The 13926-nt window shown below is 42.5% G+C and overlaps 1 protein-coding gene across 1 annotated transcript in view; it reads left to right on the forward strand.

The window, feature by feature from the left end:
- arhgap39 (Rho GTPase activating protein 39) overlaps positions 1–8589 on the forward strand; it is an 82035-nt gene extending 73446 nt beyond the window's left edge. The window contains exons 6-11 of the mRNA XM_035177212.2: positions 151–364; positions 2024–2097; positions 5279–5478; positions 5962–6053; positions 6181–6350; positions 7976–8589. Coding sequence (XP_035033103.1) covers positions 151–364; positions 2024–2097; positions 5279–5478; positions 5962–6053; positions 6181–6350; positions 7976–8170 — 945 coding nt within the window. The 3' untranslated portion in view covers positions 8171–8589. The remainder of the gene's footprint in view (positions 1–150; positions 365–2023; positions 2098–5278; positions 5479–5961; positions 6054–6180; positions 6351–7975) is intronic.
- The last annotated feature ends 5337 nt before the right edge of the window (positions 8590–13926 follow it).

The following is a 13926-nucleotide window of genomic DNA, read 5'->3' on the forward strand; positions in this document are numbered from 1 at the left end:
CATGGAGTCACCGTGGTTACTGCCTCCTAAATATTTAAAGTTGGAGTAAATAACTACAGTTGTGATTTGTCATTCATGAAGAGACAGTTATCAACAGATGAAGGAAAGCTACACCTCTTAACTCACTGGCTCTCTGCTTGTCTGTGTCAGGTGGTGGTGCGTGGGTGGAGTAACCAGGGCCTGCGTGATGAGCTCTACATCCAGCTTTGTCGTCAAACTACAGAGAACTTCCGCTATGATAGCCTGGAACGAGGCTGGGAGCTGATGGCTATCGCTCTGGCCTTCTTCCCCCCCACGCCCCGCTTCCACAACTACCTGGAGGGCTACATCTACCGGCACATGGACCCACTCAACGACACCAAGGGTGAGGGAGCAACAATCTATTCTTCTCAATTCTCAAAATGTCTCCTAAAGTTTATTTTTCACAGATGTTGATTCCTAAACAGAATGTCCCCTGGTTCGTAATATGTTTTTGCTGTAGTATTTCATGCTTCCCAGAGGATGAGCTAATGATTTGGTTGAATCTCTAACCTTTACCTTCTAAAATCATCAGACCCAAATTGTTCCTAAGAGAATTGATTTGCCCTATAGACTTCACTTTTGCAAAACCAAATAATATTTTGTTTGTCTCACAAGCCAACAAAGTCATCAACATGTTAAGCCTTCCTCCTAATAATTGTGTTTGCTGCAAGGTATATACTACACACACATTTGGATGGATAGTTAGTGTACAAAGACACCAGTCTCATCTAAGGTCCCATGAGAGCTTAGGTCTAATATTTTAAGGTGAGGAAATCAGGGGTGTGGTTAAATATTGAGAGAATAACCAGGTGCCTCATGTCAGTACTGACTTTTACAGGACACCACCACGTCCAAAGATTTAGCTTGTGCTTAGAGTTGCTTAAATAGAACCATAAAAATATGAATCCTGATTTTGTGCTCCAAGTGAAAATGAAATGAATTCAATGCATTTCAACTGTTCAACCCAGACCTCATCTTATACGAGCTGCTCTGTATGTTTCAGTGAAAACTCTCACCAGAGGAACAGGAACAACTAGACACCAGATATTTTTTAATTGAAGTTCTCACACCATAGGTTCACCAATGCATTTCCATAGATTCTGCATTTTGAAGTTGTTTACAAGGGAAAATGTTTTGTAAATGTGGAGAATATTGATCTGAAGTGCACTCATTACTCTCTTTGGGGAAGTCCAAGATGAAATAGATAAGAGTGAAACTGATACTCTTATTCTAAACAGAGAATCAATAATCTGCAAACCTAGATCCCGTGTAGATAGGAGCTCCTGTAGACAGCTCTGTGTTGAAGGCCAGCTCTGTGTCAGCAGGAGGCGCAGTAGGAGACATTAGCATTGACAGTATAATAGCAAAGCACTTTCAAGTGTATTTCAGAGTTGTTCCTGTCTCTTCTGCCTCTAAATCAGACAGAATACAGATGTACTTGTACTCTGCTGCCCCCTATAGGTGACTCAGTCAGTGCACATGTAGGACAAATGCCTGTCAGGTTGCCCTTGACAGATACTAAGGGAGTGTTAAGCATATATTTCATGTATTGTGTTGAAAGTTCAGAGTATTTAGATCTAAATGTCTTAACTGTCTTAACTGAAAAAAAATTAAGTGATCTTTTCATTTAGTGTGTCATTTTTCCATTTAATATTGAAACTTTTTGTGTTTCCTAAAGGGGTAGATGATAAAAACCTGGTGCTGGTCAGGTTTTTTTTCCATGGCAACTTATTATAAACATCAGTAAAGCTACTTTGTAGTGTACTTTGTTTCAGAATATCCTGAAAATCTGACTGTTTTAATGGAGTAAATCTGGATTATTTTATAATCTGGCATCATGGAAATTAAATCCTCATGGCCTCCACTCCACTGAAGCTTTTAATATGTCTCTGACCCTGTCCCTGTTATTCCAGCCTCCTGAGCGGAATAAAACAGTTTCAGCTAAAAAAGACCGGAAATCTCCCAAAGTTGTAAAAATGTCTTCTATTCTCTGTTTTTCCAGGAGTAGCCATCAGCAGCTATGCTAAATACTGTCACAGGAAACTGACTAAAGCTGCACTGACTGGACCTAAGAAGGTAAGAATCTTTGTCTGTCTTTATGTTGTCAAACTGGATTCACCTTCCCAAAAAATATGTCTGGCGGTTGTTTTCGTTTTCTTATTGTGAGTGTACCTCTTTTGACTTACTGACTTCGCTAAGTAGTTTGTGGCTCTTAGCACCAAGCTCTCTGGTTCCTATTTAAGATGTTAATCTATACAGAAAATAAACAACTCACAAATATACAGGTTCATAAAAAAAATCCATTTAATTTTCTGAATGTAATTTTCAGCAAATATTAGTCAAACAGGATAAAAGTAGAGACTATTTTCACCAGCGAATTAATCCACATCTGTTTATAAAACATTGTAAAGGATTCATTAATTTGTATACATTTGCACATAACCAGAAAATGTTGTACACAAAAATAATCTGATTTCTAAAACATAGACACACCTTCCATTATGTTCTTCTGTCCGTCCTGGGAGAGGGATCCATCACATGTGGCTCTCTCTGAGGTTAAATTCAATTTTATTTGTATAGTACCAATAATTACATACATCATCTCAAGGCACTTCACATCTTAAAGGGCCCATATTGTGTAAAATACATTTTCTGGGCTTTTACTATGTGTAATTACTTGAAGGGGGTCAGTAGGTACCCTCAAAGTATGAAAACAGTCACTCCGCAGACTTTTTCACTCAGTCCATTCTAAGAAATATGTTATCGAAACGTCGCGTTTCGTACTTCCTCCCCCGTATGATGTCATTCGGGATTGCACTCGTCTCTCAGCCCCACCCAGCCAGTATAAGTCCAGCCTCCGAACCCACCACCCCTGCTCCCCACCAACAACCCTCCACACCAAACGCGACATGAAGCAGAGATGTTGCTGAGCTAGCAGCTTGTTAGCTACCACAGGCTAACCACAACAAACAACACTGAAGAAACACTGCAGCGTGGAGGGATGCAAGAAAGAGAATGTGCACATTCTCCCTAAGAACGTTACTGTTCGAGACCAGCGGTTATACTTTATTTCTTCTGATGTGCCGTGCCGGTGTGCTCAGTACGGAGTAACCTAGATGTTACTCCATATTGAAACTTCATTGTAAAACTCCGTTGTGAAACTCCGTACTGTAACTCAGGACATTACTTCTACATCGGCTGACTGTCCTACTAAAACTTGAACAAACATGAGGACGGTGTAACTTACCGTTCAGAAACATCCTGTTGTAACTGACTGTAAATATGTGGCTGGTCTTCTATAGCTGTATCCAGACATAATGTGACTTTCAGCTGTGTTACAGCCAGAGATTGTGAAATGCGCCAGAATGTGACCGGTGATAGGCCTCGTAGCGTGTCACTCAAAGTGCAGTCAGCCAATCAGAGGAGGGGCTCAAGAGGCAGGCGAAAACAGCACTGTTCTATCTGCAGCTCCAGAGAGAGGCAGAAGAGAGGACATGGAAATACACATTGCAGCAGTTTTTTCGACTTTAAACCACTGATATATCATCTTAGGGTCACCAATACCTCAAATTAAATCCCAGAAAGGTGTAAAATATGAGACGTTAAAATTATAGATAAACCAAACAGTTCCCACTCACGACTGTGGAGAGAAAAAAACATTCATTACATCATTACCTGGAAGAAACCTCTAGCAGAACCTGACTCAATGTGGCCATCTGCCTCGATCCGTTGGCTACCTGTGGCGAAGCAAAACAGCAGCATTGCTTTGCATGGAATTCAGCTTTGGTGAACTTTGAGCCGTAACATTTGTGTATGCATGATGATGCTCTATTGCTGGACCCAGTTCAACACTAAGATCCATGCTCTAGAGAAACTAAATCAGCTGATGGGTCCGTCATCATAATGGGCCAGACATTTTCGTGGTCACTGCACATGCATTTTCTCCTGATCGTTCTATTCACATATTTCTCTAACAGTGCCAGTGCATCCATCATGCAACATTGCACACCAGTGTCACCGCAGTATTTATGTTTACAACAATTGGACCAATTACTTCACACCTTAAAAAATTGATCTTGACAATCAGTGGTATCCTAACCTCCACCATCTTTTTAAAAATAGAAGTTTGAAGGTAAACAAAGTTTGTTAATTTTTTTTAAGTGTTCTTTAGTGCCCCTGACAGCCCAGTCGTCCTCACTGCAGTGAATTTACACACAAAAACAAAATGAAAACTAGAGTCATACTTAGTGTTATATGCACAGGGTTAGAAAAACTATTAACTACAATTAATTGCTTGGTTCTGCAAGTCTTTTTATGGTTGCTGTGCGTAATGTTCTTTAAATAAATATATATATTAATTCTTAAATATATTTTACAATTGTCGTTTTTTGCGGAACAGTGATGCTGCACAAGCACAAATAAAACTTTTGGTTTAAGGTTTATGATAAAGTCAATTCACCACCACATGTCTGCATCGCCATTCTCAAGTTTTTAGACTTTTGGGTGGGAACTAGCATATGCTTCTTTCAGAACCTGCAATAGAGAGATCAAATCACCACAGTATCTCAGTCAGCTGACTAGGCACCACAGTGTCAGATGGATATGGAGGAGAATATCTCAGTTCAAATCCATTAACTATAGAGTAAGACTTGATTTACCAGCGTGTGATGCAGCAAACATGGCTGCACATGTCACACCTCAGGGGGTCCAGGCTGCATCTGCTGATAGGTCCAGGCCAGAACTTAAATATCTGCTTTTCCCATTTTGGTGTGAAAGCACTGGACCGGCCTGTGACCACCACCTCATTTCAAAGAACTAGAAAGACGACTGTATGCTGACTATTCATTAATGCTCTTGTGCCTGAATGGGAACACATGCAGCCTGGTGAAAAAGCCTGAAACTAGAGTAGTAGAGGCTGATATAGCAGCAGATTAATACCCATGGTTTTGGTATTACATGTCACATGTGTGTTTTGTGAGTGTGTTGGCAGACAGCAGCTTGGCTCAGAACCTGTGTACCGTGTAGTGCCAGAGTCTCAGTAGGTCACTAACAGGAATCATTTGTCACTTTTAGGACTCCATGGTTTGACTGGTGTTAATCTGCTAACAGGACATTAATGAGCTGAATGTCCTGTGGATGAACTGACTGTCCTCTCCTCCCACTGCTGTCTCACTCTTTTCAAGTCCTCAAACTGCCCTTCATCAGCCTGCTGTATGAATATTAACTTGTGTGTGTGTGTGTGCGTGTCTGTCCTCAGGGCCTGCAAAAGCCCTGTCTGGAGGAGATCATGCATGCCAGAAATGCCATCTTCAGTCCCTCCATGTTTAGTTCCTCGCTGGAGGAGGTAATGGCCCTGCAGAAGGAGCGGTATCCAGACAGCCAGCTACCTTGGGTGCAGACTCGCCTCTCTGAAGAGGTTCTGGGACTTAATGGGGACCAGACAGAAGGCATCTTCAGGTGAGAGGGATTTGTGAAAGGAACCGCCATGATATATCAGGAACTATGTAGGGATATTCAGTTGCTGTTGATGATAACTTTGGCTCAGAGATGAACTGATTAGAATTAGAATGTGTTTTCAACCATATCTTTTTGCTGCCTCCGGTCTGTTTGCTGTTAGAGAACAGTAGCTTTTTACAGCTGTGGCCGGCTGTAGCTGATATCAGTGCTATGAGAGGGCTGAGATACACAGCAGACTGAAAGTCACTGTGGAGCTATGTGAAGCTGAAGGAAATGCAGGTTCATCCCGACCAGCAGTTATTATAGCCACTCTAAAATATGGAATATTGAGCTCAGTATCAAAGAAAACATCAGCTTCCCAAAAGCATTCAACTCCTCCACTGTGGAGCTGCTTGGAGGTTTTTGGAGATTTCAGGGTTAACACAACCGTGTGCATATAAAGAAATACAGAAATGTAATTATCATGCTACCTTTGACCTCCAGAGTACCAGGTGACATTGATGAAGTCAATGCCCTCAAGCTGCAAGTGGATCAATGGAAAATCCCCACAGGACTGGAAGACCCACACATCCCAGGTTAACACACACACACACACACACACACACACACACACACAAACTCAGACCAGATGGTTCACCTGCAGTAACGGGTTCATGTGAATGTGCTCTGACCCTGTCTATGTGTCCTCCCGTGTGTCCCCAGCATCCCTGCTGAAGCTCTGGTACAGGGAGCTGGAGGAGCCACTGATCCCTCACGAGTTTTATGACGAGTGTATCAGTCACTATGACAACCCAGAGGCAGCCATCAATGTGGTGCTGGGTCTGCCACACATCAACAAACTGGTGCTCTGCTACCTCATCCGCTTCCTACAGGTAACATACACAGGCTACACAGGGATTACGCTGCTCTGAACACTAGGTTCCAACATTGTTTCTACTATTGCTGATGTCAGCTCGTCACGATTTTTTGTCATTTGGTGAATAACATTGTATTAGTTGTAGATATTTACCACTTCAGTCTGTAGTCAGTTTTTGTATTTTGTGTACATTTCTAACATGTACACCTGCTAACAGAGGAATATATACAAACATTTGTATACACGGAATATGATAAAGACTTAATCCATTATAATCTTACACTATAGGAATTGAGATGTTGATTTGAGAAGTTGTCATTTCCAATCAATTCTATTCTGTTTTTAGTTACTAGTTAGTTGAGGCCCCTCTGCAGGCTTCCAGAACAATCAGAAGACACTTGCGTCTTAAGCAGGCCTGGCTGGTACAGGGGGTTACCTGAGTGAGGGGCTGCATAACAGACAGATCGAACTAAATTAGGAGTGGATCATGGAAAGGCCAAAATAAATCATAATAAATAAACAAATATTAAACAAGGCTGAAAACGAGCATGATAAATCATCTTACATCACAGCCCAGCACTAACATCAATACTTCCTAGGGACTTGTGCTAGTGTCACTCTGATTTAGTTTTGGTTGCTATTGCAATATGGAGACATGACTTAAAGGTTCAGTGTGTATAATTTAGTGACATCTAGTGGTGAAGTTGCATGTTGCAGAATACCCCTCACCTAACCCCCTCTTCCAAACAAAAAAAAGAAAAACTTTGGTAGCCTTCAGTTGTCATAATAACTCAAAAGGTGTTTAGTTTGTCCAGTTTGGGATACTGTAAAAAACATGGCGGCCTCTGTAGAGAGGACCTGCTCCAGATGTAAAGATAAGGTATTTAAATATAAAGGAACCATTCTAGGGTAAAGAAAACAACAATTCGTACATTTTAGATGAAACACACTAGTGAAAACATCACTAGGATTATTTTATATTCAATTTCTGCCAATAGATCCCTGTCACCTAAATCTTACACACTGGACCTTTAAGACACTTGATACTTAAAATGACAAAGTTGTAGGACTGGAGCTGATGTTGGACCAGTATGCATGGTTATGATAGGGTTAGACTCCTGTCAATCAGACAGATACACTCTGATTTTACTGAAACATTTCCTTGACATAAATTTACCTCTGAGACATTGTTGAAGACCTACAACCTAGGAACTACAGTTTGGGTTAGTGAGTGTATTTCTTCACCTAGTTTTTTGGCCCTCTACTCCAATGCAGTGGAGATGAATGCAGTTTAGTTTCCACTGCTCACAGCTCTGAAACATTACACAAACAATATTCAACAGCAGCTCCACGATACACAGAACTCGCAGTCAAAAGCTGGAAATGATGTTGCAGCTTTTCCTCACACCTGCAGCAAGTGCTTGTTAAAGAGACCGATGCATGTTAGCCACAGATCAAGTATTTACTATCTAATCTTCACATACTGTGAATACAAGTATAGGTTTTTAATGCTGGTAAGTTACCAAAGATCTAAGGTTCATGTCAAATTGGCAGGAGTTTAAATGTATATGAAATAAATTCTTTAGTCTTACCTCCGACGACCTTCAGAATGCAGATCTCTGCTGTGTGTTGCGTTCACAGGTGTTTGCTCAGTCTGCCAATGTGGTCATCACCAAGATGGATGTGAACAACCTGGCAATGGTCATGGCTCCCAACTGTCTCCGCTGCCAGTCCGACGACCCCAGGATCATCTTTGAGAATACTCGCAAGGAGATGTCCTTCATCCGTGTGCTCATCCAGCGGCTGGACACCAGCTTCATGGATGGAATCCTATAGCCCCCCCACCACCACCACCACTGCCTCTATACACACACACACACACACTTCACTCCCACCCTCCTCTACACTCCCTTTAACCCCCTCCATGACAGGCCTCTACGCTCTCCCCCAGCACAGGGACATCATACATTCATTCTGCTGCTGGGTGAATACCTCACATCTCCAACATGTTTACTTTCCTAGAACTAACTCTACTGATCTGACTCTGTCCTCTGTACATTTTGAGTTGAACCAGCTGTTTTTCTTTTTCTGCCGCTATTGGAGTGACAAGGTTTTCATATAGTACTGTGTGTGCCTTCACATGCACTAATCGACTGTACACATAGAATATGAAGGAATCAGCAGGGATCTCATCATGTCATCGGAGTCATGTTTCACTGGTTCATTTTAAATCCAACTTGTAAGTTTGAAATGAACTGGTGTTTGTCTTTGTTTTCTCCTGCTCACACACACATACACTGTCATACTGACACGCACGCACACACACACACACACAGTACAGGCACACATGTTCAGCCCCAGGATTTCACCCTCTGCCGTGAACACCACCATCCGACACAGAGCAGGAATTCTGCCTCTGTCACACACTGGCTGAACAACACTTCCAGCACCAGATTTTCACAACAGGTGAATCCTAACTGCACTGTTCTATCACTGTCTCATGATATCATATTATCTGTTAGATTCTCCGACTGAGAGGTGATGCTGTGACCAACGTGTTTTCACAGGCAGCAAACAGAACTTTTCACACTGCCAGGGTAGGAGCTGAAAACTCTTCACTGCAGCACACGTGTGCTGCTTCCACGGGACGGACAGGGAGAGAGAAGAGTGAACCTCACTTCATTCTGTTAAAGGAGTGCAAGGAAGACAGTGATACTGTGAGAGTTGGCCTCTTAGCCATCAAGTGACGAGAACATGGACACTGAATCACCCAGAGTTGTGCACAGTTTTCACGGTGTTGGACAGACACATTATTATAGACCGTGGTTAAGTTTATTTTAGTTTGAAGTTAATGCAACATAGTGAACAGTGTCACTCAGTGTACTTCATGGCTGATTGTGATCACTGACTCTACACTTTGCACAGGCTCTCTGCAGGTCTCCAAAAACTCTGGATTTACCTTTCTCATATTGATTTAAATGTCAAAACATCTCTTATTCTCTCCTCGCTGCTGTAGGCACTGATGTCAGGTATGAAATGGTCTGTATTTATATAGCACTTTTCTAGTCTTGATGACCACACAAAGCTCTCTTCACTACAGTTGAGCCATTCACACAGTGCATCTATGTGCAGTACTTTCTCGAACACACATCAATTCCACACTGCCAGCACAGTCGTCCAAAGTGTTCCTGTATTGTTACACACTTGTAAAGTACAACAGACTGAGTGCACAAGGTGGCTGTGCACTGACCTCTCTGCCAGCTACAGCAAAGTTAAGGTTCATCAGGTGCAACTTAAATGAATGAATCATTTAATTTTAGGATGCTTCTCCTGGTCCCCTTTACATTGATATAATGAATAATATTATTTAATTATTAGTTAATGGAATTGGGAAATTGATAAAAAAGTGAAATATTAATAATAATAAATATTTGTAGACCACATTGTCCCCATCAATTCTCCATCATACGTACATACTTTGGTACGTTCTTACAGATAGACGTTCTATTAAAAGTCTAACATGAGGTTTTGGGGGTCCTGCACACAGCCTGTTCACACTAATGTAAACGTTGTACTAATGCCTTTCACACAACACTTAGAATATGCAACCGACTGTGCTGTAGTCAGAGGCTGTTGATAGGCTCTAGTTTCACACTGACTATAAGCAGTCTGAGTTTCCAGTGTTAAATAGTTCAGTGATTACATGTTATCATATTGTATGGAATCAGACGGACTTTGAACCCTGAACTTGAAGCAGCTTCTCACTGTGAGTCAGTGTCTCACACTGTCATCAGAGTCGGTCATTAACAGGTAATCAAACAGGAAGTGGCTTTAATCTGGTTGTACTTGTTAACAAGGGGACACGGAGGTTAACGCCTCTACATGCTGATGATTAGGTTTCCTGGTGTTCTTCCCATTCGGTCCATTTGACATGAATGCAGCATCACTATTCCAACACTTGCACAGCAGCCACTATGGCCAAAGTGACAATCAACACATGTGACACAAGCAAAGAGGAGTCGTGACGTCATCACAGAGCAAGTCAGACAAACGCTTCAATCATCTGTCAGAGGGAAACTGTGTCTGAGGTTAATGACTGAATGACACTGCAGCTGTTGTTTGGTGTCCATGTTCTGATCACTCAACATGGTGGTGGGCAGTCATGTGACATGGACAGCCTCCCAGACCCCACGGTGTTCAGCTGCTCCTACTGTGCAGACAGAACCAGTGACTCTCACCTTGGCTCCATGACAGGTGACGGGTGGCTGCTCCATGGTTCTGCTCTCCAAACAAACTCCTTCCGCATCAGACAGAATCTGTGTCCACTGACCACAGCTCACAGCAGGAGGGCATGCTCACCCCCCCTCCTCCCACCTCACCTTCATACTGCCACACTCCTCCCACCATCCTCACCACCCTCTTCACCTCCATCCTTCCACCCTCCTCTCCTCCATCCTCCCACCTCTCCCCCATCCTCCCACCCTCCTCTCCTCCAACCTTCCTGCTCACCTCCATCCTCCCAGCCTCTTCCCCTCATCTCCATCCTCCCGACCTCCTCTCTTCCATCCTTCCTGCTCACCTCAATGCTCCTCTCCTCCATCCTTCTTGCTAACCTCCAACCTCCCAGCCGCTTCTCCTCTATCCTTCCACCTCACCTCACCTCCATCCTCCTACCCTCCTCTCCTCCATCCTTCCTGCTCACCTCCACCCCTCACTCCATCCTCCCACCCTCCTCTCTTCCATCCTTCCTGCTCACCTCCATCCTCCTCTCCTCCATCCTTCTTGCTAACCTCCAACCTCCCAGCCTCTTCTCCTCCCATCCTTCCTCACCTCCATCCTCCCACCCTCCTCTCCTCCATCCTTCCATCTCACCGCCATCCACCACCTCACCTGATCTGACAGCAGAGCATCAGTCCACCCAGTCACTGAGCGACAGGCCTTTCTGCTCACTAATGCTTTGTGAATGCATGTACCTGTGTGCGTGCTTGTCTGTCCTCCTGTCTCATGGTTTACACAATCTGCTTGTCTCTTACATCCACATTTGTCTCTGTCTATGATCAGCTACTGCTGTGTATTCAACTCATTTGAGATTTGTGCTGTATTTAACAGAATTTCTATGTTTTTTAACCCGTTCTTTTTATATAATTTAATTTATTTTATATTTATTTGAGATTTCCTTAATGCCTTCTCCAGATACAGTATTATAGCCTCCTGTATGTGTGCACGTGTTTTTCTTACAACACGTGTATGTATATGTATGATTGTGTGAATGTAGTCAGGCACCTGTGTATTGATGTACGACTGTGTGAATCTTGCTGTATCATTTTGATTCATTAGGGGGTTTTGTAACACGACTGAAATTGATTGTGGATGATTGTGAATACTTCACACACACACACACACAGACAATCCTGAAAAAAACATTATATTCCATCTTAAAGGTCCAAATGACAGTGTCACAGTTAATCTTAAGCTAAATGACACTTTTTCTTTGTGTCACTGTGTGTGTGTGTGTGCGTGCGTGTGATGTACAGCTCACTCACTCTTACATACACACTCGATATAGATAACGTGTATATTGACACTGTACAGACTATGTAAAAACAAGTATATCCAGAAACAAGAGAGGAGAGGCACCATATGTGATAGTGGAACTTGCTGTGGAACATGTTGGGGGGTGTAGGATCTTTTTTTGTTTTTGAAGTCTTGTTTCAGTGTAAATCTCCCTCACATTGTTAGAGGTCTACGAGTGGCAGTTGAAGCCGTCTCTCTGAACAGTCTGTGGACACACAGGTCTCTACCCATCATACACTGTGTGTTCCAGTGTCACAATGAATCTGTCACTCTTTCCAGAAACAGGTGATGTGTGTGTCACTTCTTTAAGAGATTGATTCCTTCCTGTGTCGTAGAGATTATGGGCTGCATAAGTGAGCTCTCCATCTCCAGTAAATGCATCAGTGTGTCACTGAACCATGCTGCAAAGATTCTGAACACTAACACACTGCCTCCCTCATAATCCATCCTGCTAAAAAATAAAGACATCACATCCTCATGGGAGCAGGGCTGTGTGGTGGATGTTTGGTCCTTTACAACACACAAGAGCTGAAGGTTTAACAACAGGACAGTGTGGAAATAACAGATTTATGTAATCCTCTCCCTGAGTGAGCGACACAATGAAACACCATGAGCAATCGTGCAAAACAAAATAACAAGGCCACTTTATAAAGGTAAAAAAGAGTGTTCACCTCCTGCCCATTTTGTCACAATACATGCTTTCGCATACACGTGGCCAATCACTGCAGCCCCTCTATTAGAAAGGTGTGGGGGGGGGTTCAATGATCAGACGAGCACTTTGTTGAAATCATCCTGACACCTGTACAGAGACAGGTTTGAGGCTAGCTTAGCTGTGTCTAAACTCTGTATTTGCAGGTTGTTTTTGATTTCCCAAGATGGTTTGAGCAGCAGCTCGATGGAACTACTTATTGATCACCCACAGTTGGGTGGAAGCCAGGTTTGAACACTGGTGATCAGCTTATACTAACTAACAAGACATCATTTGTGACATACACTAATACAGTATACACCAATTTGCTTCCCATTGATTGTCTGATTACAATGCTTATGATCATCAAATGAGGGTGAGCTCATCTGTTCGAGCAGCCAATCATGTCACTATTTGAATCACTAATAACGAACAAACTGACTTCTTAATGTGGTATCAATCTTTCAATTTTAGTTGCGGTCTAAATGCTTAGTGAATCAGGAGCCTCGGAGGCAGCCCGGTGTGTTTGTGAGTGTCTTTGTTTTATGTACAGTCAGTGATGGTTGTAGATAGGCCCAGCAAATCAACCAATTAGCATGCAGACATCCGGTGTTCACTCTCTTCAACTTGAATTTACTCAAACGTAAGAATATACAATAAGAACAAACTGAACTTACAGCGTTACAGTATTTAGCTTTAAAAAAAAACTACTTAGAGAAACATGAAGCTCTTTTTAATCCCTTTTCTCTGATTGTTTTTTCTACTTGGTTCCTACTAATGATGAATTGGTGGTCAGTGTTGATGCTGTTCGTCTAATGTAAAAATAAATAATAATTTAAAAAAAATACAATGTGAGACAGCTGCTGTGAAACTGCTCTTCAAATCGATGTCAGTCCTCCAGGTTTTTCAGTTGTATCTGAACGTCCACTGTCACTCACACTGTCCGAGAGGAGAATTTGAGGTGTAACAGACGCTGATTTAATAAACGATTCAAATGTCAAACACTAGATGCTGTTCTTTTCGCACTGTGCTCACTTTGAATACCATGCTTAGTAAATATACACTCACCGGCCACTTTATTAGGTACACCTTGCTAGTACCGGGTTGGACCCCTTTTGCCTTCAGAACTGCCTTAATTGTTCGTAGCATAGATTGAACAAGGCGTAGCGTTTAAACGATGCTCAATTGGTACTAAGGGGCCCAAAGTGTGCCAAGAAAATATCTCCCACCCCATTACACCACCACCACCACCAGCCTGAACCGTTGATACAAGGCAGGATGGATCCATGCTTTCATGTTGTTTACGCCAAATTCGGACCCTACCATCTGA

This window comes from Hippoglossus stenolepis, chromosome 14 (genome assembly GCF_022539355.2).
Source record: "Hippoglossus stenolepis isolate QCI-W04-F060 chromosome 14, HSTE1.2, whole genome shotgun sequence".
NCBI classification, from domain to species: Eukaryota; Metazoa; Chordata; class Actinopteri; order Pleuronectiformes; family Pleuronectidae; genus Hippoglossus; species Hippoglossus stenolepis.